General features: G+C 45.6%; 1 protein-coding gene across 1 annotated transcript in view; it reads left to right on the top strand.

The window, feature by feature from the left end:
* PARM1 (prostate androgen-regulated mucin-like protein 1) overlaps window positions 1-24864 on the top strand; it is a 37252-nt gene extending 12388 nt beyond the window's left edge. The window contains exons 2-4 of the mRNA XM_028701742.2: window positions 17985-18692; window positions 21499-21577; window positions 23042-24864. Of these exons, the coding sequence (XP_028557575.2) occupies window positions 17985-18692; window positions 21499-21577; window positions 23042-23126 (872 nt within the window). The 3' untranslated portion in view covers window positions 23127-24864. The remainder of the gene's footprint in view (window positions 1-17984; window positions 18693-21498; window positions 21578-23041) is intronic.
* Window positions 24865-25903: the final 1039 nt, after the last annotated feature.

The raw sequence follows: 25903 nt of genomic DNA on the forward strand, positions 1-25903 counted from the left end.
ATCGCCGAAGAATTGATGCTTTTGAATTATGGCGCTGGAGGAGACTCTTGAGAGTCCCATGGACTGCAAGAAGATCAAACCTATCCATTCTGAAGGAAATCAGCCCTGAGTGCTCACTGGAAGGACAGATCCTGAAGCTGAGGCTCCAATATTTGGCCACCTCATGAGAAGAGAAGGCTCCCTGGAAAAGACCCTGATGTTGGGAAAGATGGAGGGCACAAGAAGAAGGGGACAACAGAGGATGAGATGGTTGGACAGCGTTCTCGAAGCTACCAACATGAGTTTGACCAAACTGCGGGAGGCAGTGGAAGACAGAAGTGCCTGGCGTGCTCTGGTCCAGGGGGTCACAAAGAGTCGGACACGACTAAACGACTAAACAAGAAAACCTAACTCCTATGGGCCAAAGCAAAACACTATATTTGTGGTGTTGGCCTCCTCACCTGTCCCTGGTGCACACAGAGACGCATTCCTCTATACACAGAGAAAATAGATTCCCTGCTATATATGCACACTCTTAGCCACTCAGCCACCATAGTGACAAGCAGTCTGTCCGTCTGTCCCCCCAGTTTTACATAGGGACAGCTGTTTCCTGCAAAAACCGTGCATGTGTTCACATGCCCTGTACATAAATGAGATACCAGCACCGTGTCTCTAGAAATGAACTCTCAACACTCAGCAATACAGTGGTACTTCCGTTTAAGAACAGTCCTGTTTACGAACGATTCGGTTTACGAACTCTGCAAAACCGGAAGTAGCGTCCTGGTTTGCAAACTTTACCTTGGTCTAAGAACGGAAGCCGAATGGCAGAAGGGCACCGGCGGCGAGAGGCCTCATTAGGGAAAGCGCACCCCGGTTTAAGAACGGACTTCTGGAACGGATTAAGTTCGTAAACCGAGGTACCACTGTACTTAATAATTCTGGATCTATTCTGGTTCCCACCAGAAAAAAAATGGCACTTTGCTTTGACCCCTGTAAGAAATCCATTGCTATTCTTTTAAAAACCTTTTAAAAACCTGTGGGGCCTGCCCCTTTTCTGGATAATGGTTCTTCAAATCCCTGTGGGCTGCAACTGAGATTTAACTGTTAAGGCATTTTCTTTTTCTCATGCACTCGAAAGAAGCTTGTTAAACACAAGACCGGCGTGCCTTAAGAAACAAACACTCCATTTTGAAAAGCAGGGTGGCGAAGAATAATTTAGAAGGATTTGATGCTATGAACTGTTGTCTTAATGAGATCAAAGCTCATGCTGAGATGAAAAGCTACAAAACGAGCCAGTTGCCTCATTACGGGTTTAAATTCTGAACTAGTGCTCTGTTGCTGCCTTAATGTACTGGCGGGTGACAGCAAACTAAACAATTTCAAGAATCGGAAGCCTGGCTTCTGGGACCTGAGGGCACTGTGGTGACGTGAAAAGAATAATCATTCAATAATAAGTTCAACATTTAGCAGCATGGCTTTTGAGCCCACTTGAGAACCCAAAATGTTTGCTTTTACAGTTCTTTTTGGAGTCCCCCCGCTATAGAGCTGATAGCTTGAGTTCTTGGGGTCAGTTGAGGCGCAATTCCATCTCCTTTGTTTGGCAACCGTTGAGAAGCCATCCCTTTAAAACCGCTTTGGACAAAATGGGAACTGTGTGGAAGGACGGCGCTGTCTCTCAGGCCAGTACTTCCCTCAGACTGAGACAGGGCTCCACGATCTTTTCAGGCTCAAGGGCGGAACATTCCGGAAATATAAGGAACCGTCACGGGCACCAAAAAATGTACCCATTTCACAGAAGAAGAATGTTGTTGTTGTTTAGTCGTTTAGTCATGTCCGACTCTTCGTGACCCCCTGGACCAAAGCACGCCAGGCACTCCTGTCTTCCACTGCCTCCCGCAGTTTGGTCAAACTCATGCTGGTAGCTTCGAGAACACTGTCCAACCATCTCATCCTCTGTCGTCCCCTTCTCCCTGTGCCCTCCATCTTTCCCAGCATCAGGGTCTTTCCCAGGGAGTCTTCTCTTCTCATGAGGTGGCCAAAGTATTGGAGCCTCAGCTTCACGATGTGTCCTTCCGGTAGGCACTCACGGCTGATTTCCTTCAGAATGGATAGGTTTGATCTTCTTGCAGTCCGTGGGACTCTCGAGTCTTCTCCAGCACCATAATTCAAAAGCATCAATTCTTCGGCGATCAGCCTTCTTTATGGTCCAGCTCTCACTTCCATACATGACTACTGGGAAAACCATAGCTTTAACTATACGGACCTTTGTTGGCAAGGTGATGTCTCTGCTTTTTAAGATGCTGTCAGTGCTTTTCTCCCAAGAAGAAGGATAGGCAGTGCTCAAACTGGCAAAACACACACAATGCCCCGAACTACCAAAACACAGGGAAAAACAAACAGACAATACCCCACCACCATATTTTGGGGGGGGGGGGCTCAACACCAAAATAATAATAAATAACAAGGAAAGCAATATACACCATTCCCCCAAAAAACACCCACACACAGACCACCACCCCCAAACACAACAGGGATTCCAGCAGAGAATGACAAGAAAGAAGGTGGCTGTTGGTTAGCCTGTACTTCATTTCCAGTCATTCCAACCACTGTCCCAAAAAAATTTAAATGGCAGCCGCCAAGGACAACAGGTGCTTCAGGTAATCTGTTCAATTGAGCCTACACCTGATTTGTTGGCGCAAAGTTTGCAAGGACGTTAGACAGCATCAACTATATATTGATCATTCATTCTGATTTGCTTGTGGGGAGGTTAGACGATTCTGCGCCAAGGAGTTGTTTTTGTGTGTTTTTCAATTTTTTAAATTAATTTTCCAAATTTATAACAAACAGATAGGAAAAAGAAAATCAAAAAACAAACAAACCAACAAACATTTATCCTGATTTTAGTAATTCCACTTTTGTTAACATTGTTAAGTGACTTCCTCGAATCCCCCTGGCTGAGTTTCCATACAAATCATTGTAACAGTTTTCCAAAACTATTTTCACATAAAATTTACTTGGTCAATTAACATCTTACTTTCTTTTCATTTTTAACTTTAACATAATATTTTCAAATCCTAGGCCTATTTGGTACTCGCAAGTAATCCTGTTTATATCATCTTAAGATATTTAGCTAAATAGTCTTTGAATTTCGCTCCTCCTCCCTCTGGTCACGGACTTTTCCGGTCAGGTTGGCTAGCTCCGATAATTCCATCATCTTCATCCTCCATTTCTCCACGGTTGGTACTTCTTGTAATTTCCCATTTTTGACCAGCAAAATTCTAGCTGCAGTTGTGGCATACAAAAACAATCTAAAATCTTTTTTTGGGCAATTCCAAACCTATTATTCCAAGTAGAAAGGCTTCTGGTTTCTTAATAAATGTATATTTCAACATTTTTTCCAATTCATTATATAGCTTTCCCCAGAAGTCTTTCACCTTGGGGCAGGTCCACCACATATGATAAAAAGTACCTTCTTTTTCTTTACATTTCCAACATAGGTTATCAGTCTTATGGTAAATCTTTGCTAATTTTACAGGGGTTAAGTACCATCTATACATCATTTTCATAACATTTTCCTTTAACACCGTGCATGCAGTGAACTTAACCCCTTTCCTCCACAACCTTTTCCAGTCTTCAAACATTATATATATATATATTAAAATAATATTTATTAATTTTCAACAATTTAAATACAACACTACAAAAAAACAAAGAAATACAATACAATACCATACAAAAAAGACTACACAACACTAACACAAACAATTAACAAAACAAAACAAAAAACCATTCAAAACACAATCCCATTTCAATATCGTATCTTTCATTCACTTGTTTCCACGACCTCCTCACACCTCCCTTTTTGTCTTCCACTTCTATTAATTGTTTCAGCAATTCCTCTCCATCTTCCTCTGTTTTCTATCCTATAATTATCTTAACACATTCTAACCTTATTTTTCCCTTTAATACCCTATTAATCTATCTATACTTAATTCCTTATAACATTTCTACTAAAGCCATATAACTTCATTCCAACATTTTCCTAACATTCATTAATTTTACAGTATTTCTGTAAGTAGTCCTTAAACTTTTTCCAATCTTCTTCCACCGATTCTTCTCCCTGATCTCGGATTCTGCCAGTCATTTCCGCCAATTTAGTCTTCAAACATTATATTGTGTCCAACATCTCTTGCCCAATCTTGCGCCAAGGAGTTGTTATCCCACACTTATAGAGTGCATTTCCCCATGCCTTTCCCCATAGCTTTTGCTACACGGCCCGCTTTTAAATGCATATTCATAGTGGAAACACCGTACGAAAACAGGCCATGTGCTGTCGCAGTCGAGGCCAAGCCTGCCAGAGGAGTTATCGGCTGGCTTGCACAGTGCTTTGGTGACAGAAAGCAGAGACCAGTAAACTCAATAAAATAGGCCTGGCAGTGAAGCTTATTAATGTGGTGATGGGATGTCATCTCCTAAGCAGCAGCTGCCCAGAACTGTAGAGCTATAGAGAGTGATTTACGCAAGACCGACAGGGATGCGTGACTCCAAGAATATGCAATCTAATTACTGGGAGAGAATGCAGGCTGCTCTCAATCGTAAACAGATAAGCCTTTCTTACGGGAAACTTAGAATAAACCTTCCCTTCTTCAACTCCCAGTATAACAGAGTATGCTGGGGGGAAAGATTATAGCTCAGTATTGCTGTCCCTGCAAAAAATATCCTCATGTGCTAGCGCTAGGATTTTCAGAAAACTTTGCACGGCAGCCAAAAAGGCACAGAGGGGTTTGAGACGCTGATCAATTTCCTATTGAGCTGGTGCACCTCTGGATCGAACCACTTCAGGGTACAGGTGGGGGCATGTTTAAAAGTCACCTGCAGATAGAAAACCGGTATATCAAGGAGAATATTCTGCTGGAATTCTCCTCCCTGGCGGCTGGTTTTCCAGGTGCAGGGATTTGGAGGGCAGAAATGTGTGGCAGGGCATTTAGTCATGCAAATTCTGGTCTGATGTGGTACACCCTAGAACCTCAGCATAGGTTTAGCATCTCAGCGAGAATTTAGTCCTCTCGGGCAGCGTGTACCGGTGGTTGTCATCCGTTCAAGTTCAGAACTGGTTGCGGTTGTTACAGTGGCAAGTGGTTTTGAGTGCCTTGCTGCCTAACCCAAACTAAGACCCGCAGGTCAGATAAGGCCTGAGGTACTCGTTTATCCGGCCCATGGTGACCCCCGCCGCCCGCTCTTACCAGCGCTGCGCCACTGCCCACTTTCGTGTTGGAGGAGCACCGGAAATAACTTGTGCGCATGCGCATGCGTTATTTGCGCATGCACAAGCGTTATTTCTGGTGCACATCCGGGTCGGAGGAGGCCCGTGCACATGCGCAGAAGCTATTTACGGTGCTCCTCTGACCCGGAAGTGCGCTGGAAATAGTGTGTGGGCACGTGTGTGGGCACACGCCCTCCGGCCCGCCGTGCGATTGGCGTTGAAGACACCGACCCGAGGCGCGGTAAGTTTGCGCCTAACCCATGATGTGTGAATTTAGAGACTGGCTGTTGCTTCCCCACATGCTATAGGGCTGTTGCATCAGATTAATTGCAGTTTAGCATATAACCTCTCACGTCTTCCATCTCCCATAATGCCATTCTCCAAAGGAAAGTCTTAATATATCTATGCTGGTGCCAATTCTGCAACATAACGCAGGAGAGAGTTCAGGCGCATTAATCTTAATCAATGCAAAAGCAGCAGAAAACAAACTCACTTTGTCGTTCCCCTCAACTACCCCTCAGCACTTAATTTTGGCTGGATATAAATTATGTCACGAAATGTGCTTTAAGACATTTATGCCTGCCTCAAACACAGCAAGAGAAAACCTGAGTGTAGTAAGTGCTTAGAATCATAGAATTGGCCCTCCAGCTGTTTTGGGACTACAATTCCCATAATCCCTGACCACTGGGTCCTGCTAGCTAGGGATGATGGGAGTTGTAGTCCAAAAACAGCTGGAGGGCCAAGTTTGGCCATCACTGAGCTGGAGAGTAGGCCTATAAACAAGTTCTTATTGGCAGTTGGACAGTTCCAGCAAAGGAAACGACGAGTGAAAAATAATAAGCAACCCATGTTTTAACACTGCATTGCAAAAGTGATTATTAGCTGCAGAAAGGCGATAGTGTGTTCTCTCAACAAAATAATAGGAGAATGCATTGGGGCTCACAGGTCATCAGGGTGTGGGGAGGGAATGGGGTTCCCTCCCTCTGTGCTCACCCTTTGCTCCTGCCTCCCTCCGTCTTGCAAAGTCTCCCTCTTCCCCTTTGCCCTTCCTTAGCTGCCAGACCTGGGATGCGGGTGGTGCTGTGGGTTAAACCACAGAGCCTAGGACTTGCCGATCAGAAGGTCGGCGGTTCGAATCCTCGCGATGGGGTGAGCTCTCATTGCTTGGTCCCTGCTCCTGCCAACCTAGCAGTTCAAAAGCACGTCAAAGTGCAAGTAGATAAAAAGGTACCGCTCCAGTGGGAAGGTAAACGGTGTTTCCGTGTGCTGCTCCGGTTCGCCAGAAGCGGTTTAGTCATGCTGGCCACATGACCCAGAAGCTGTACGCCGGCTCCCTCGGCCAATAAAGCGAGATGAGTGCCACAACCCCAGAGTCGGCCACGACTGGACCTAATGGTCAGGGGTCCCTTTACCTTTACCTGCCAGACTGGCTTGTTCACCAAGACCTGGTAAAGAAAGGGCAAGGCGAAGGGATAAGCAGCACTCCTTCTCACCTCCTAGATCCCTCTGCCAGCAGGTGAGTTGACCACAGGTGTTTTGTCCAACACTCTTCACCCTGACCCACCTTCCCAAACCATCGATTGGCGGCACCTGCTGGTAGAAGGTTGGACATTAATATTGAAGTCACTTTGGAAATACAGTCGTACCTTGGATGCCGAACGCCTTGAAACAAGTACACTTCAGCTCCTGAACTATCAAAAACCAGAAATGAGTATTCCAGTTTTCGGGTGATTTTAGGAAGCTGAACGTCCGGCACGGCTTCCGATTGGCTGCAGGATGCTCCTGCAGCCAATTGGAAGCCACATCTTGGTTTTTTAACAGTTCTGGGAGTGGAAGGGATTTCTGGAACGCATTCTGTTCCAGAACCAAGGTACGGCTGTACTACAAGTTTCATCCGGAGGACCAAGATTCTATATACAGTGGTACCTCGGATTAATTTGTTCTGGAGGTCCATTTTAAACCTGAAACTGTTCTTAACCTGAAGCACCACTTTAGCTAATGGGGCCTCCCGCTGCTGCCGTGCCGCCGGAGCACGATTTCTGTTCTCATCCTGAAGCAAAGTTCTTAACCTGAGGTAATATTTCTGGGTTAGCGGAGTCTGTAAACTGAAGCCTATGTAACCTGAAGCGTATGTAACCCGAGGTATCACTGTAACTGTTATATAAGCACACATGTATGCTAAAATTTGTTCCAGCGGCCTCTTTCATTTGCGCAAGGTGTCATTCCATTGGAAACATTTTCCGTCATTTCTCAATGTGCTCAAGTGCTTGAACCAGAGGTCACATTTACACAAAACCCTCCATTTGAGATACCCCCAAGCTAGGGGATGGGATCCACAGAGCAGATAAAATATAAGGGAAATTAGAAGAATTTTTAAATAATAGCATCTACTGCCGCCATTGTGCGACTAAATGCCATATCTCTGGAATGGAAGGGCCAGAAAAGTTATGATGAGAATTTTCCACATGCATTTAGCTTGTTTATTTGTCTTAACTTCAAAGCAGCTGTAGGAGACTGTAAGCTTTGATTAAGGAATTGGCACTGGGGGGAGAGAGGGGGGTCTGATCCTTTTCTCCCATGGTATTTCCCTGATACAATCCCCACCCCCCACCCCTTGCAAAACATAACAGAAAACCCCTTATTATCTTCACAGGGTGAAAATAGGAAGGTGCAACGTCAGGCTCAAATAGCAGGTTTGGGAGGGCAGATTTTAGATCAGGGAAATAGCTGTGTCACACACGGTTTCACTCTGCAAACACAACACTCAACCGTGCGACGTCAGCACAGGTTAAATTTCCCAGCAAAGACCTTGTTAAGCAGAGAGTTAAAAGAAAGTGGTTTTTTGGGGGCGGGGTACGGAAAGTAAGTAAGAGGAAAGGAAAGTCATCTTGACATTTTACTGTACAGAAATGAAGATGTGAAATTAAGTGTCCCGGTAACAATAAGCTACAGCGCGTTTTAGTAACGGCCAGTTCGTGACAGCTTCTTCCAAGGTCTTTCCACCCTCGAAGCAGACATATCTGCCTTGTCTCTGTTTTCTTGCCCTTTGCATGCGTTCTGCCAATTAAGGAATGTTACAGGCTTGTCATCAAGCAAATCTTGATTGTATTTTGGCAATGCCTAGGTTTGAAAACCAGTTCAGACATCCCTGTGGGTCTGCTATCGCAGCTCGTCGCCGCAGCAAGGCAAGGTCTCGAGTTACAGACTTCACAGAAAATTACAGCGGCTACTGTATTTCCGTGGCTTGAAGCACAACAATGTGCTTCCCTCCCTCTCTCTCTCTCCCCCCCCCCCCATTTTGTCCCTACATCAAACCTTAATTGCTTCAGGAAATCATTCGGAATATAATGGCTCTACCAGCATTCTGTTTCTGAATTCAGTCCCACTCAGGCTGAGTTCCAGACAGAAACATTATAGGCTTGATAAGGATATCTGGCTGTTTGGGTTTTTTTGCTCATTCACAACCCTGTAGGGATGCTCTGCCCTGCAGATCAGAGAGGTGAAGCTCTGGGATATGGTTTTGACTCTCTTCCTTCTGTGATTCATCCCACCAAACCCCTAAACCAGGCCTAGGCAAACTCGGCCCTCCAGATGTCTTGAGACTACAATTCCCATCATCCCTGACCACTGGTCCTGTTAGCGAGGGATGATGGGAGTTGTAGTCCCAAAACATCTGGAGGGCCGAGTTTGCCTACGCCTGCCCTAAATTCTCCTGCTAGCTCTGCAAAGCGGGGAAAGGCGAGGATAGGGGAGGTTTTTCACTGGAGAAAAAAATCCATTGCAGACATGAGGAATAGTATAATCCCGCCATCATAGGGACCATTGGCTCATCCAGCTCCATATTGCCAGTCAGACTGGCATCTTTTCCAGCCCTGCATGGAGCCACTGGGGACTGGGGAGAGGACATTTTGCGTGCAAAACATGTGTTTTGACCCTCCCATCAGTAGCACGCCGGTGGAATGACAGCAAACGGAATGACCAATATAAAATGAATATGAATGAACTTTATTACGGTCACAGACCAAAATAAAAAAAAAACCCAACCAAACAAACAAAAAATATAAATAAAATAGCAGTTAGGATTTATTTTTTTTAACCAATAATTGTTAGAGCAAATAAGGACAAAGAAACAAGCATAGGATAAAACATCGGGGGGAAATACAAGATTAAACACGGATAATGGATGGGTAAAAATTGATAATTAAAACAGATAAGAGCTAAAAACAAATAAAAGCGCGCAGTTAAATCAACTGTAAGAGCATAAGAACTAAAAGACTCGCAGTTAAAACAAGTATAAGAGGCTGCAGAATAGAAGCCTCTGAAATAGAGGACACTCACAACATTAGAAACCGATGTGCAAATATGGTTAAAACAGACAATTAAAACAATGTGCAACAATAAATTTAGAAACAATGTACAACAATAAACTATCCCAGGGAATTGACTCAGAGTCACCCATGGAAACGAGTTTGGGGATTTTCATGCCAGACTATTTTGAGTTGGGCGATGGTCTGCGCCTACAGATTTGTACACAGAACCTGGCGACCAGATAATGAATATGATTATACAAAGCAATTTGCTACCAGACTCTTGCATTGCTAAAGCTACTAGGGCTGCTTTTGTATTTCTCTGAAGGGGACCGGAAAAGCACGGGTAGGGTGGAGAAGTCAACGTCTTTTATCTGTTCACTGTCACAGTTTGGAGTGGCCCTCATAACTCCTCCTCTGTTGCTGTCGCTGCTTTTCCAGAGAATCTTTGGCAACCCAAAACCCTTATCAAGCGCCAACCAGCTAATGCAGAAAGACAGATGGAGCAAACAGGCCTTTCACCAGCCAGTGACATCCGAAACATATTATTTCTTGAAGGGCAGTTTGAAAAGAAAAGAAAATTACTCCGTTCTACTTCTTGCCCATATTCCTGCCCACCAGGCAGCCCAAAAACCTAAACCAGTGATAAGAAATATAATAACAAGTAGCCCCAAAACCTAGTTAAATTTTGATCGGCAGTAACAAACATTAAAAAGCAGCTGATGTTTCAATTAAAACAACTAGTCAGCCTTCTGCGGGTTGGGAGTAAGAAAGCTGACAGGCTTCAGACGCCACTATAGTGTGTCAAAAGTTATCCCACACCCAACTCCCAAACGCAGTTTCAGTAACTTGACCTGAAGATTATAGTAAATGCTAAAACCAAAAGGCTAAACCTTAGACTTCCCAGTTCTCAGGGCAAATGTATCCTGTTGTAGAATTTTTTAAGCCAAGCTGTTTATCTGCTGGAGGCAACCTAGAAGACAGGTTAATTGCACATGCTGGCTGTTTACATATAGACCATTACACATGCTTTTTAAAAAGTCAGGCTGGGTTATTTTCCATCGGCTACTTACTTCGTTGTTGAATGCTGGTCACTGGCTGGAGTTAACCAGGGCCCCTTTTTTTTTACTTATTATGTTTGCATTTGAAAATAATTAAACCAAGGCAATGCATTAATCAGACTGTAGGAATGTTGTTGTTGTTTAGTTGTGTCCAACTCTTTGTGACCCCATGAACGAAAGCACGCCAGGCACTCCTGTCTTCCACGGCCTCCCGCAGTTTAGTCAAACTCATGCTGGTAGCTTCGAGAACACTGTCCAACCATCTCGTCCTCTGTCGTCCCCTTCTCCTTGTGCCCTCCATCTTTCCCAACATCAGGGTCTTTTCCAGGGAGTCTTCTCTTCTCATGAGGTGGCCAAATTCTTGGAGCCTCAACTTCAGGATCTGTCCTTCCAGTGAGGACTCAGGGCTGATTTCTTTCAGAATGGATAGGTTTGATCATCTTGCAGTCCATGGGACTCTCCAGAGTCTCCTCCAGCACCATAATTCAAAAGCATCAATTCTTCGGTGATCAGCCTTCTTGATGGTCCAGCTCTCACTTCCATACATCACTACTGGGAAAACCATAGCTTTAACTATATGGACCTTTGTTGGCAAGGTGATGTCTCTGCTTTTTAAGATGCTGTCTAGGTTTTATGCTGTAGGAAGGTACATAGGAAGGTACTTTCTACAGAGTTGGACGCTGGACTCTGCTAGCCAAGTTTTCCCTACTTGGACTGGCAAGGAAGCGCAGCAATTGGTCTCAGCGCTACCCGGAGATGTCTTACCACTATACTCCAGCCACGTCCCCAAACATTTTTAATATACTGTACTGGTATCAAAGGGACGCGAGGGGTGTTGTAGTCTAAACCACTGAGCCTTGGGCTTGCCAATGAAAAGGTCGGCGGTTCGAATCCCAGCGACGGGGTGAGCTCCCGTTGCTCGGTCCTTGCTCCTGCCAACCTAGCAGTTCGAAAGCATGCCAGTGCAAGTAGATAAATAGGTACCACTCTGGCGGGAAGGTAAACGGCGTTTCCGTGCACTGCTCTGCTTCGCCAGAAGCAGCTTAGTCATGCTGGCCACATGACCCGGAAAAACTGTCTGTGGAGAGGACAAACGCCAGCTCCCTCAGCCTGTAAAGGGAGATGACTGGACTTAACTGTCAGGGGTCCCTTTACCTTTACCTTTTTACTGGTATCAAAATACAGTGATACCTCAGGCTACATACGCTTCAGGTTACAGACTTCGCTAACCCAGAAATAGTACCTCGGGTTAAGAACTTTGCTTCAGGATGAGAACAGAAATCGTGCTCCGGCGGCGCAGCGGCAGCAGGAGGCCCCATTAGCTAAAGTGGTGCTTCAGGTTAAGAACAGTTTCAGGTTAAGAACGGACCTCCAGAACAAATTAAGTTCTTAACCCAAGGTACCACTGTAATGACACCTTGCTCAAACAAAAGTGAGGGAAGTCTTACTTGTCAAAATACCCTCATCACTATCAGTGCAATCGTATGTTCCTCTGCCTTGGGATCATGTTTTTGATGGGTGGTTTTTGCAGTATGGCTGACTCAAGAGGAAGCCACCTCAATTCTCACAGGAATTTTGCAACCGTATCTCTGGACCTTTTAAAGTAAGATTGGGTGTGGACGTATTTATACAGTTATTGGTAAATATGGGACTTTGGAATAGAAGCAGGACTGGCTATCTAATACATGACTGGTGGGGGAGGCCGTGATTGGCAGCTAAGCCTGTGTTTGACTTTCTACAAGTTGCAAAGCCAGAATTAACACCATGGATGATGAACCCTTGTTAAATATTGCATCTATATTCACTCTTAAATGGAAAACACCTGCCGTGACCAATTCACTTGAAGCTTAAAAATAACTTCTTTGAAATCTTGGGGGTGGGAGAAATTTGTGGATTATCTGAAATGCTCAGATCAGTATCTTCTGGTCGCCGAATGGTTAAGTGTGAGGGAGCAAACAGACGTATTAACCATCTCAGAAGGACTGGAAAGTTTTGATACTAGCTATTTTTCATTGCCACCAAAGAGGAGTACAGAAGGTTCAGGAATTTCATTCATGTAGTCCTCCTAGCACAAAAGCGATAATGACTTTTAATAGATATACTTCCACAGGGACAAAAGAAATTGTTCTTGAGTGCGTATATTATTAACACCACAGGGCAGTTCTGCATTTTTCAGTGACAGTTCTTGACAGTACAATTCCTGTCAAGCAAGGGGACACAGAAACAATTGGCATAATTTCAGGATCTAGTTCTGTCCAAAGACAGGCACATGTGACGTGCTTGAATACCACCCAGGTCCAAATAAATAATAATTATGTTGTTTGATTTTATGAGTGGGTTGCTCTGGTTATCTCCCGCTTGGACTACTGCAATGCTCTCTACGTGGGGCTATCTTTGAAGGTGACCTGGAAACTACAACTAATCCAGAATGCGGCAGCTAGACTGGTGACTGGGAGCGGCCACCGAGACCACATAACACCAGTCTTGAAAGACCTACATTGGCCCCCAGTACGTTTCCGAGCACAATTCAAAGTGTTGGTGCTGACCTTTAAAGCCCTAAACAGCCTTGGTCCAGTATATCTGAAGGAGTGTCTCCACCCCCATCTTTCTACCCGGACACTGAGGTCCAGCGCCGAGAGCCTTCTGGCAGTTCCCTCACTGCAAGAAGCCAAGTTACAGGGAACCAGGCAGAGGGCCTTCTCGGTAGTGGCGCCCACCCTGTGGAACGCCCTCCCACCAGATGTCAAAGAGAAAAATAACTACCAAACTTTTAGAAGACATCTGGAGGCAGCCCTGTTTAGGGAAGCTTTTAATGTTTGATGTATTACGGTATTTTAATATTTTGTTGGAAGCCGCCCAGAGTGGCTGGGGAAGCCCAGCCAGATGGGTGGGGTATAAATAATAAATAATTATTATTATTGCCATACTGTTGGGACGCAGGTGGCGCTGTGGGTTAAACCACAGAGCCTAGGACTTGCCGATCAGAAGGTCGGCGGTTCGAATCCCTGCGACGGGGTGAACTTCCGTTGCTCGGTCCCTGCTCCTGCCAACCTAGCAGTTCAAAAGCGCGTCAAAGTGCAAGTAGATAAATAGGTACCGCTCCGGCGGGAAGGTAAATGGTGTTTCCGTGCGCTGCTGTGGTTCGCCAGTCATGCTGGCCACATGATCCGGGAGCTGTACGCCGGCTCCCTCGGCCAATAATGCAAGATGAGCGCCGCAACCCCAGAATCGGTCACGACTGGACCTAATGGTCAGGGGTCCCTTTACCTTTAACCATACTCTTACGTTGGGTTTCATTTTCCACGATTGAAATCTATGTAACAGTGGGTGAGGAGAGAGGCTTTCTGGCAGAGCCGGCACACCCATGAGGAAAAGTGAGGGGACCCTCAGGCCTCAGGATCCACAGAGGCAGCTGGCCTTCAAGGAACGCATCGCCTCTTGCTGCTGAATCGGTCAGCTTCTCGTCTGACCCCACAATGCCACCTGTACAGCCATCTCCTGGCAAATAGGTGGCATTGTCAGTGTTCGATATTAGCCAGGCGCCTGGCACATTTTGGACCAGGCTATCAGCCACTTAGGGATGCGGGTGGCACTGTAGGTTAAACCACAGAGCCTAGGGCTTGCCGATCAGAAGGTTGGCGGTTCGAATCCCTGCGACACGGTGAGCTCCCGTTGCTCGGTCCCTGCTCCCGCCAACCTAGCAGTTCGAAAGCACGTCAAAGTGCAAGTAGATAAATAGGTACCGCTCCGGTGGGAAGGTAAACAGCGTTTCCATGCGCTGCTCTGGTTCACCAGAAGCGGCTTAGTCATGCTGGCCACATGACCTGGAAGCTGTACGCCAGCTCCCTTGGCCAATAAAGGGAGAGATGAGCGCCGCAACCCCAGAGTTGGTCACGACTGGACCTAATGGTCAGGGGTCTCTTTACCTTTACCTTTACTATCAGCCACTTGTGACCAAATGAGGATGCCTGAGTGCCTGGCATCTCCACTATCTGGAGGTGCACGCTGGGATCGTCGGATCGGGACTGCTTCCGCACACTAATACCCCACCCTGTAAAATTCTAGCAGTTGTGTTTTATCTACACAATCAGAGTGAATTTCATGAAGCAAAATGCTGCCTCTGAGCAGGAGCGCCGAACAGTTGTTGTAGCTTATTTTTACTTACACCCCCCCAATGCCCTCCCCACAGTTGTGAATAATATTCTTATGTTATGACTGGACCGTTAAGAAAAAGAGGTAGGGATAATATATGTCCCTGAATCAAGTGACTTCTTCCTTAAGTTCTCACAGTTCTCAACCTAGTTCAAGGTTGCCTTCTAAATTAGCCATATGTTCAACTAATAATCAATACAATCAGTCCTTCGTTTGAAAAATAAGAGTCTAGAGCCGTCTTGCCCCCAAACGGCAACTAGAGGTTCTGTTTTGGAGACTGCAACCCTGGTTTAAGGTTCCGTTTGGCACCTAGCCTCTGTATCTGAGTTTCTAACACTGAGCACTGTACATCCTTTTCTTCCTGATGTAAAGGTAAAGGTAAAGGGACCCCTGACCATTAGGTCCAGTCGTGACCGACTCTGGGGTTGCGGTGCTCATCTCGCTTTACAGGCCGAGGGAGCTGGCGTACAGATTCCGGGTCATGTGGCCAGCATGACTAAGCCGCTTCTGGCGAACCAGAGCAGTGCATGGAAACTCCATTTACCTTCCCGCTGGAGTGGTACCTATTTATCTACTTGCACTTTGACGTGCTTTCGAACTGGTAGGTTGGCAGGAGCAGGGACCGAGCAACGGGAGCTCACCCCGTCGCAGGGATTCGAACCGCCAACCTTCTGATCGGCAAGCCCTAGGATCTGTGGTTTAACCCACAGCGCCACCCGCGTCCTGATGTAGGTCTTCAGTTTTTCTTTGCTGGCTAGTGGTACACTGGGGGGTGGGAGAGAGAAGGACCACTTTGTGGTTTGCCTCAGGTGCCAAAATGTCTTGGGCCGCCCCACTTGCTGGGAAAATGAAAATCTTGGGTGAAAGCAGATTTCCCACTCGCAGAGCAATAGGCAAAGGGGAGCTGGAATTGCAACTGCTATGAATTTTTCAAGATGAAGTATAAAAGCGTCCTGCGGCTTTTTAGAATCTGCTCCACTCAAGTGGAGGAAACCACAGCTGTGGCTGACACCAGTTGGCTGGCACAACTTCCCTGTCAATCGCTGGAGTAGTTGGGCCGGTTCGGAAAGTTTACACTTTTTCATCTAACAAAGGGCGAGCAAATAAAGCCAGAATGGGTGGGCTGCTTTCGCTTTAGTTTTATTTAAAGGTAGCCTGCCTTGAGGCCTGAGGGGAGAGGCCAAGATCGAGGGAGGAGCCGGCATTCACCTTGCTGGCGTGCAGCTTGCGGGGGGGGGGGGGACAAATTGCAAAGTCATACTAAGCTCTGTTCTTGCCCTGTGGGCGGAAAACGCGCTGCGGTCCCCGTTGCAATGTTACGCCTGTCTTCACCCTTTGAAAACAGGAAGTTAATTGGGCTTGATTTAGCGACGCAGACTCTGCTCGCTCCAGAATGAATGAGCTAAGGTTCAGCTCGATGGGACAAATGCGACGTTTGGGCAAGCAGATACAAAAAAGGAAGCCGGGAGTCTTAAATTTTCCACCAGTTGGATTTTGCAGCCTGGATGGGCTGATTAGATTTGCCTGTGTCCCTTATTTTTTCACAGTTGACTCTGCTAATGCGAGTCGGGGTGGAGCGTGGGGAGAAGCTAGGAATTATGGAGGCTCCGTCTAGCCCCTGACAACTGAATCCTTGAGCCACAGAGGGCTGAGTTTGAGCCAAGAGAACTAGAAGTTGTGAGGATACAGCCTACTTGGGTCTCATCCCAGGCACGAGGGGAGATGGAGAAGAGCCCCAAACCAGTTAAGAGGGGTGTGGCGACCCACTGTGTCCATTATACTGCTGGAAGCACCTCAGGAGTGTGGTTGATAAAGTTGGGCCCCCTTGTTTAAGAACCAAAGTAGTGAGATGTGTTGCAACAACTGAGTTATGGAACAGAAGTGGAATAACTGGAAGTAAGCTGAGCATTTACCTTCTAGAAACCTGTAAGATCTACCTGAAGCGTAATAACTGAACTTAAGCAACTGAAGTTTAAAATAAGATGTGCTAGATTAGAAGCCTGTAGCTCTGTGGTCTAAACCACAGAGCCTAGGGCTTGCTGATTGGAAGGTTGGTGGTTCAAATCCCCGCGATGGCATGAGCTCCCGTTGCTCGGTCCCTACTCCTGCCAACCTAGCAGTTCGAAAGCACGTCAAAGTGCAAGTAGATAAATAGGTACCGCTCCGGCGGGAAGGTAAACGGTGTTTCCATGCGCTGCTCTGGTTTCGCCAGAAGCAGCTTAGTCATGCTGGCCACATGACCCAGAAAAACTGTCTGCGAACAAACGTTGGCCAGTAAAGCAAGATGAGCACCGCAACCCAAGAGTCATTCGCGACTGGACTTTTTTTTTTTTAAAAAAAAGATTTTTTATTGATACAACAAGAAAAAAACACAAATACCAAATTACACACAGGAATAACTATAGATACATAATTTTCTTAGCAAGCAATATAACATATATTGGTCGCGACTGGACTTAACTGTCAGGGGTCCTTTACCTTTACTTTAACATCCGTTAGATTTAGTATAATTATTAATAGGTTAACTATTTCCTGAAAGGACATTATCTCCTGATAACATCCTTTGTTTTATCCACTTTGTTCTATATAATAAATATTTCTTATTCGTTCAGCTTTTGTCTGAGTAAGTATTTCCTCACACAAAACCCAAAAGATAACCTGTGATAGTTACTACAGAGTGTGTACATAGGTGGGATCTGCCACAGTTGGGATACAGCAGTGGGATTCTCTACAAACAGCAATAAAAGAATCCTGTTTTTATTAACCAGGCAAATTTTGCCTGACATTCAAAATGCATTGATAGTGCCAAGTGAATTTGCCTGGAGAAGCAACTTCACAACTGAGGTGCCACCACAGAAAAGGTCTTCTCTCCAGTAGTCAGATATGTAGCCTTCTGATAGCTGGCAACACCTGGTGAAGGGCCTCAGGTAAACCATTCATTTTGATGGGAAAAAGTACTGTATAGGGGTGATTCAGAGGCACTGTTGGGTTGGGGAACTCAACTGCAATATCACTGCTTTGGTCATTGAGAATCCAGCCTCCTTCCTTCCTTCCTTCCTTCCTTCCTTCCTTCCTTCCTTCCTTCCTTCACAGCCCTTCCGATCCACCTGCATCGCCCACCCATCCCCTCCAGATTCTGTTTCCCGCTCACGCTAATAATATGGCCAGCTGGTTATAAATCTAGAAGGTAATAATATTTGTGCGTATGCTTCACCTGTGCAGGCTTAACTGTCTCCTGTGCCTCTTCACCTGGTCCACCTCCTCCCTCAAGCACGGTTCCCTCAGGAACAACAGAATTTAATGATTCCGCTGCTACAACCAGTGTTGGCACTCCTTTGAGCACCCAGAAGGGAGCCTCCGTGACAGTTTCGCTCCCATTGAGATTTTCAACTCAGGATAGCACCACTGCTCCTAACACCACAGTGGAAGCTTTGACTGCAAACCCCGTTTCGGCTGTAACGCCCCTGTCAAGAGCAACGGCCCCGGATAGCTCAGCAGCAACCCATTCATCACCGCAGCCAAACACTGGATTACAAACCACGGAAAACACATCAGCCCCTGCGACATCAGTTGCCGGCCTGGTCACAGGCGCCACTCCTCACTTGGAAACCACACCAGTCAGCTCTTCGCCTACTCTAAATGGATCGTCCACCAACCCTTTTCCTACTAACGCCACCTATCTAAGCACCACCCAAGTGCCGAGTGCAGGAACATCTCCAGAAGCTGTGTCCTCCAGCAAACTCCCTACTGGAGAGGCAACATCTGGAGAGACATCTGTGGCAGCATCCTCCCTGGGCTCCACGCAAGGGGCTACTATTTCTTCGCCAGCGGCTATGTCAAGTAAGGCTACTCCAGCGACCTCCCCTACTGGCAGTACCACGTTCTCTGTGGGGGTAACCATGCAGGAAGTTCAACGGGCCTTGAGTTCAGGTGAGTTGGTCTGTTTCTGCGCTTTGCACGGCAATGGTTTTGTCGACCTTGCGGCTTATTGTTGTCTGTTTTAGGGAGTTCATAAGGCTCCCTAAATTATTATTTTAAATTATTATTATTATTATTATTATTATTATTATTATTATTATTATTATTAAAAAATAATTGGAAGGACTCAAGACAGATTATTTCCCCCCTAAAAAATAAATAAATGTCAAAATAGAAAAGGATGCATCCATTTTCCTCTTTAACCAGGCCTGTGGATGGGGAATTTTTAATGTATTGTTTTAATTGGGTTTGTTAATATATCTATGTGGGTTTTCGTTTGTTTGTTTGTTTTGTTTGTAAGTCACTTTGAGTTGCCTTTGGTAAGCAAAAGCAATCAGTAAATTTAATTAATAATAATACATAACAGAACACACCTACTAAAAAATTTCTGTCCACCCTGATACATTTTAACGTTCTCACTTATCTTCTGAAAAATGGACTCAGTGCAGGCCTTGTACTAACCCATGGTTTGTTATTCACCATAGCATAGAACCCAGACTACAATATATAATAGGCAAGCCGTGGTTTAGAGCTGTTTCGTCTGCTTTCTTTAGCCGTCCTCTCAGCCCTCAACTTTGAAGGTGCATTCCTGTCTCTTACTTTCTGTCTGTGATGCAGCAACTTGAAGAGCGATGGCCACAACTATTGTGTTTCTCCCATCACTCCATGGATGCATCGCGCCAGATGATAATTAGAATAAACCAGGGTTATAATGCTTCTGTCTCGCCCTCAGTCAAATATATCTCTAAATTTATCTGGCAGGGGAAGAAGCCAAGAATAAAATATAAATTATTAACAGATTCTAAAGAGAGAGGCGGCTTCTCCCTGTAGTTCCCAATTCTGGTTTGCCAGCCAATTGCAAACCATGTCATGTCAATTCACACAACAGGCCAGACCAAAATTAAACTTAACCATGGTTGAGATGTCTGAATTTATCTGTAGAGTTTAAATCATAATAATGGAAGTTGCAGAGATCATTCTCGAAAGCTGTAAATAAATCCTTAATATCATTATAATTTCATTTGTATGACACCTTTCCATAGTTAAAAGCACACTCGAGGCAACTTATTACGTGAAAAGATTTACATAATTACAAGTATAACGAAATAGTCATGAGCAGAAAATAAAACACATCAAAAAGTACACAACGAAACTGAACAGTTTCCACATAAACCATAAGATCGAAAAATAAAGATCCGCCAAATTAATCTCAATAAGAGCAAGAAAAAGAAACCCGAACAATACCCCAGCCCAAGCATCTGTTCAGCAGCTTCAGTTTTTGTCACTCAGCCAGGGCCCTGCCCTTTCACTCTAGGTGGAAAAAATCTAGCAGGTCTTCCATGACACACAGCTAAGATGGAGGGCTTCCATGTTTATTATCTATTATAGATAGATAATTTATTACGGTCAAAGACCAGTTCGCATAACACAATAAAAACAGAGTTCATAAAGATAAAATATACAATCAGAGCAGATTGCAGCAATAGCTCAGGGGTAGATATATACATACACCTGTACAACTGAGATTTGGGCTACCATAAAAATTGAGCCTGAGGGCGACTTCAGCATTTCCCTAGTTAGCTATGTGGGATGCGGGTGGCGCTGTGGGTTAAACCACAGAGCCTAGGACTTGCCGATCAGAAGGTCGGCGGTTCGAATCCCCGCAACGGGGTGAGCTCCCGTTGCTCAGTCCCTGCTCCTGCCAACCTAGCAGTTCGAAAGCACGTCAAAGTGCAAGTAGATAAATTGGTACCGCTCCAGCGGGAAGGTAAACAGCGTTTCCGTGCACTGCTCTGGTTCGCCAGAAGCGGCTTAGTCACGCTGGCCACATGACCCGGAAGCTGTACGCCAGCTCCCTCGGCCAGTAAAGCGAGATGAGCGCCGCAACCCCAGAGTCAGCCACGACTGGACCTAATGGTCAGGGGTCCCTTTACCTTTAGTAAGCTATGTTATTCTACAGGATGATCTGTGCCTACAAATCTGGGCGCAGAATCTGGCTACCAGCCAGGACCCTCAGTTCAGATATTGTTGGACTGCAACTCCCATCCTCTTTGACCACTGACTGGAGTTGATGGGAATTGGAGCCCCAGCAACTGGAGAGCCACAGGTTCTCCAGTCTTGACTTTGAAAGAACATGAAGACATGGGACCTACTAGGCTGTCTTTAGTAAATGAGACAAGGAGAGAAAGAGCAGATACAGGGCCTCTAATACTCAGGCAGTCATTGGCTGTGTTTCCCCCACTACAAAGATTAATGTCGTCCCTCCAATCCCTCTCCTTGCTTTTACAAGCGAGTATAAAAAAAGCTGGAATAGCAGTTAGCCACTTAATAAGAGCGCACAAGCTTTGAACGCAGACGTTCAAAGCCCCAGAGATTAAATCTCACAGCCATAACGTCACTTGATGGCCTTAAGCAAGCAACCATTTTCTCCCCCCCCCCCCACCTCTGCTGCTTAAATCGGAGGATGATAGGACTGACTTCAGAGAAGAAAGGCGCTATATCCGCCCTAGTGGCTATTATAATTACGCCACACTGTTTAAATCTCAAACTCTGTCTGCGTGCATGCAGATTTTCAAATCGCAGGATTTGGAGTCGGCGCTTAATATGCTTTGAGCACTCCGTGCTACGAGCTTCCTTGGTTTGCCACATTTTCTACATTAGAGGGCAGTGTGTCTGTGGACTGAATCGTAGGATGAAAAATAATCTGGATGGTTGAAGGTGAAACTGTGATCTCTGATACATCTCTTTTGCTGTGCAGGCAGCATCGCCGCTATTACCATCACAGTGATTGCAGTGGTTCTGTTGGTGTTCGGCATAGCCGCATTCCTGAAGATCAGGTAAGAATTGGTGCCCTTATTTAGAGGAGAGGCAATAGTTTAGGGAAGTTTTTAATATTTAATGCTGTGTTGTTTTTAACACTCGATTGGGAGCCACCCCGAGTGGCTGGGGAAACTCAGCCAGATGGGCGGGGTATAAATAATAGATTATTATTATTAGAATCATAGAATCATAGAGTTGGAATAGACCACAAGGGCCATCGAGTCCAACCCCCTGCCAAGCAGGAAACACCATCAGAGCACTCCTGACATATGGTTGTCAAGCCTCTGCTTAAAGACCTCCAAAGAAGGAGACTCCACCACACTCCTTGGCAGCAAATTCCACTGTCGAACAGCTCTTACTGTCAGGAAGTTCTTCCTAATGTTTAGGTGGAATCTTCTTTCTTGTAGTTTGGATCCATTGCTCCGTGTCCGCTTCTCTGGAGCAGCAGAAAACAACCTTTCTCCCTCCTCTATATTATTATTATTATTATTATTATTATTATTATTATTCCTTGGGGAAAGGCTGGCTTCTTAACTATGGTTCTTACAGTCACTCCTCCACAGCTGGAAGTGGGAAGAGCCCCTATAAAATTCACTTCTTATCCAGATAGCATATAGACCCCTGATGAGGAGTACCCAATCCCAAATTATTCGCAGGGAGGCATATAGAAGCTGTGCCAAAACCCAACAATAATAGGAGTGTCAACTGATAACCAAACGCAAACTGACAACAGGCTACCACAGATGAGAAACTTGGAATCCTAGACTTAGAAGGGACCTTGAGGGTCTTCAACCTCCTACAATTCAGGAATCTCAACTACAGCATCCATGAGAGATGGCCACTCAACCTCTGCTTTAAAAACTCCAAGCAAGGAGAGTCCATCAGCTCCATTGTTGAACAGCTCTTACTGTCAGAAAGTCCTTCCCTGATCTTTAGTCGATATTTCCTTTCTTATAACTTGAAGCCATAAGTTTGAGAGCCACCCTCTGGAGCAGGAGAAAACTAGCTTGCTTTAGATATTTGAAGATGGCTACCATCTCGCTTAAGAGGCCGGGGGCCAGCGCTGTCCGCAGACACTTCCAGGTCACGTGGCCAGCGTGACAAAGCTGCATCTGGCGAGCCAGTGCAGCACACGGAAACGCCGTTTACCTTCCCACCAGTAAGCGGTCCCTATTTATCTACTTGCACCCGGGGGTGCTTTCGAACTGCTAGGTTGGCAGGCGCTGGGACCGAGCAGTGGGAGCGCACCCCGCCGCGGGGATTCGAACCGCCGACCATGCGATCGGCAAGTCCTAGGCGCTGAGGTTTTACCCACAGCGCCACCCGCGTCCCAGTAATGGAAGTACAATCCCCAAAAGGACAGAGGGAGGAGGCAGGTGAAAGAGGGATTGTTAGTGTTATAATTTTTACTCCAGAATCTTACATTTCTGTAATAAGCATAGGCTGACCGGAGTACGGTTCTGTTTCTGTTTCTCCCTCAGGCATTCTTCGTACGGAAGGCTCTTGGATGACCACGACTATGGATCCTGGGGGAACTATAACAACCCTCTCTATGATGACTCTTAAATGGAGGAGAATCCACCAAAGCCAAAAACTGCTCGTGTATTTATGAAGCACTTATTTCACTAAAAGCGCCATGGCCCGATAATCCTTCCGCGTACAATGTCCGTGTTGTTGCTCCTCCTCCTGTTTCTGCTGATGTGTTGTCACCATACCTTTTCGCAAGGCAGGCCCCAAACGGAAAACGAGCCAACCAGAGTGGAGCGTTCAGCAACAAATCGGGCAAGAGTTGGAATCCGTAACTACGAGAATACTTGCTCGCAGGTGCCGTTGCCTCCAAACCCTACCGTTCTGCAAAGTGATTAGGATTCCTGCAAAAAGGAACGAAGTCGGTGGAAAGTTTCGCCACCTGTGGCCGTTTGGGCTCCCAGCAACTCAGTTGTAACAGGAAACCTGCAATGAAGAATGTGACCTTTTATAGAGTTGTCAGCAGAAATTCGTGGTAGAAGTTGCTCAGGGGTCTCCCAGAATTAAACGGCAGATCTTGATTCTTGCTTTAATTGCCTTTTCCAGCTTGTCTCCTTAAGAAAGCGTTCTGAGTAGAATTCAGCTGAAGGTTGGAGCAACCTGATATATAACTGAAGTTCTTATTAAATGTTTTGCTAAAGAAAGGCAGAATGTAACAGTAATAGGGGCTTTAGCCAGAAATGGCAGTCTGGTATACTGATCCCCTCCCCAGCCTTCTATAGTGTCCAGTTCATTGGGGCCTCCTTTCACAAAAATCTATTACAGTTTGGGCAGTTGTTTTTGGAAATTTATTGAAGCCCAGTGTTAAGTCATGAGCCCACCAGCTCATGGTAAAGTTATTGTTACCTCCCAAATACAGAGGCTCTCCATGGAATTGCCTTCAATAAAGTTTGTTTTGTGGGGACCATTTGGAAAAGCAAACTCTCAAGGGCTATTTTTCCACACCCCAAGTTTGTCAGTTCAGACGTGTTTTCAGAAGTGTGTTAGATAAGGGGGTCCTCGCCTTTTGAGCCCCTCTGTGCACATACAGATTAGGAAAAAGCAGAAAAGGCAGGTTCGCGATGCAAATGTAGCGAAGGCCAGCGGATAATTTGCATTACGAATCAAAGCTTCTCAAGCCAAATAGAAGTAAAACACCTCATTCTGCATTATTGAGTTCCAGCCGATGGCGACTAACGTTAAGCTGAACCCTAGATGCAAGTCTTTGATGTATTTTCCATTATAGAAAGAAGGATTCCATTTCAGAAAAGACATTTTCAGTACTACAGTGTTGCTTTCTGCCTTTTCAGTATGCAAAGTCTAGCAGTTGCTGTTTTTTTTATCTCCTTCCCTTCCATTTTTAAGGGCACAAAGCCAGTCTGCTGTCACAATGAGGTTTGAACAACATATTATGCAGAGTTGGGGGGGGGGGATTCCCCTCCTTTTATTTTTATATCAACCCCAAAAAAGATAGGGCAGCATGTCTGTGGCTAGATGCAGGGCAAGTGAGGAAGGAAGGAAAGATTCTCGCACATTTAAAAAGTTGCTGCTGTGCTGGATGGCAGAGACACCGTATGAACCTCCAGCAAAACACCTGTATTTCTCTGTTTTTTCGTTTTTCTGTTTCGTAGCACTCTTGTCTCTGCAACTTTTTTGCATTAAAAGCTGGATGGAGGAAGATTCTTGTGCTAAACTCTTTAGTGCACAGTGTAAAGGGGGGGGGGGGGAATTGATTCCCCCCTCCCAGAGGCTAAACAGCTACTTGTTTGCACTACAAATAAACTTTAACAATAATAAAGATCTCTCTTTCATGCTTTTTTCTATAGAAGTAAACCTGTTAAACCGAAGTTAGCACAAAGTATGGGGGTGCGAACACATTGCCAGCTTGAAGCACAGCTAGGCCATTGCTTTTCTCAGGCTGGCTTGAAGCTGGTTTGGGGGGAAAATGCACCAAAACACAGTCTTTCAAAAGAAAGGATGGAATAAGGGTGGATTGTGGCCAATGCCGTGTGCCACTTCCCAAACCAGTTTGGGAGCGCATTGAATGCAGAATAATGGGATTGTGCGCACAGCCTTGCTTTCTTAAAGGTAAAGGGACCCCTGACCATTGTACCTATTTATCTACTTGCACTTTGACGTGCTTTTGAACTGCTAGGTTGGCAGGAGCAGGGACTGAGTAACAGGAGCTCACCCCGTCGTGGAGATTCAAACCGCCAACCTTTTGATCGGCAAGTCCTAGGCTCTGTGGTTTAACCCACAGCGCCACCCGCATCCCAAGGTCAAGCAACCTCTTTTCAGCACATACTTGAGCTGCTTAGCACCTATTTTCAAAGCCGGGTGGTTGAGCTCAGCCTCAACTCCCCTTTCCACCTTAGTGTACATCCTCCAAAGTCACCCCCAACAGATTCCTTTGGCCCAAAAGACATAGCTTAAAAGAATTGGGTATAGTAGACCCAATTTGAGTTGCACAACTCAAATTGATTAATTCGGCTTGGGAAACCCAGCCAGATGGGCGGGGTATAAATAATAAATTATTATTATTTCATTTATATACTTCAATCCCAAAGTTTTTGAGAGTCAGCTGTTGTAAAGGTGTGGTGATCTGTCGTGGAACAATCCCGTTCAAGAAGATAACTGTGTGGTTGCACAGACCTCGTTGCTGGTTGCGAAGGGCCCCCCCGACTGTTCAAGCTTCGGGGCCACAAAAATGTAGGGGGAGGAAGTACACTCATTGCTAATAGCCCTGTTGCTGCGGGAATCCCAGTCCCTGACCCCGTGCCAGCATTTTAATTGCAAAGTTGGCAAGCCTGTTCTGAAAAGCATAAGCAGGCTTACTG

This window comes from Podarcis muralis, chromosome 13, assembly GCF_964188315.1.
Source record: "Podarcis muralis chromosome 13, rPodMur119.hap1.1, whole genome shotgun sequence".
NCBI classification, from domain to species: Eukaryota; Metazoa; Chordata; class Lepidosauria; order Squamata; family Lacertidae; genus Podarcis; species Podarcis muralis.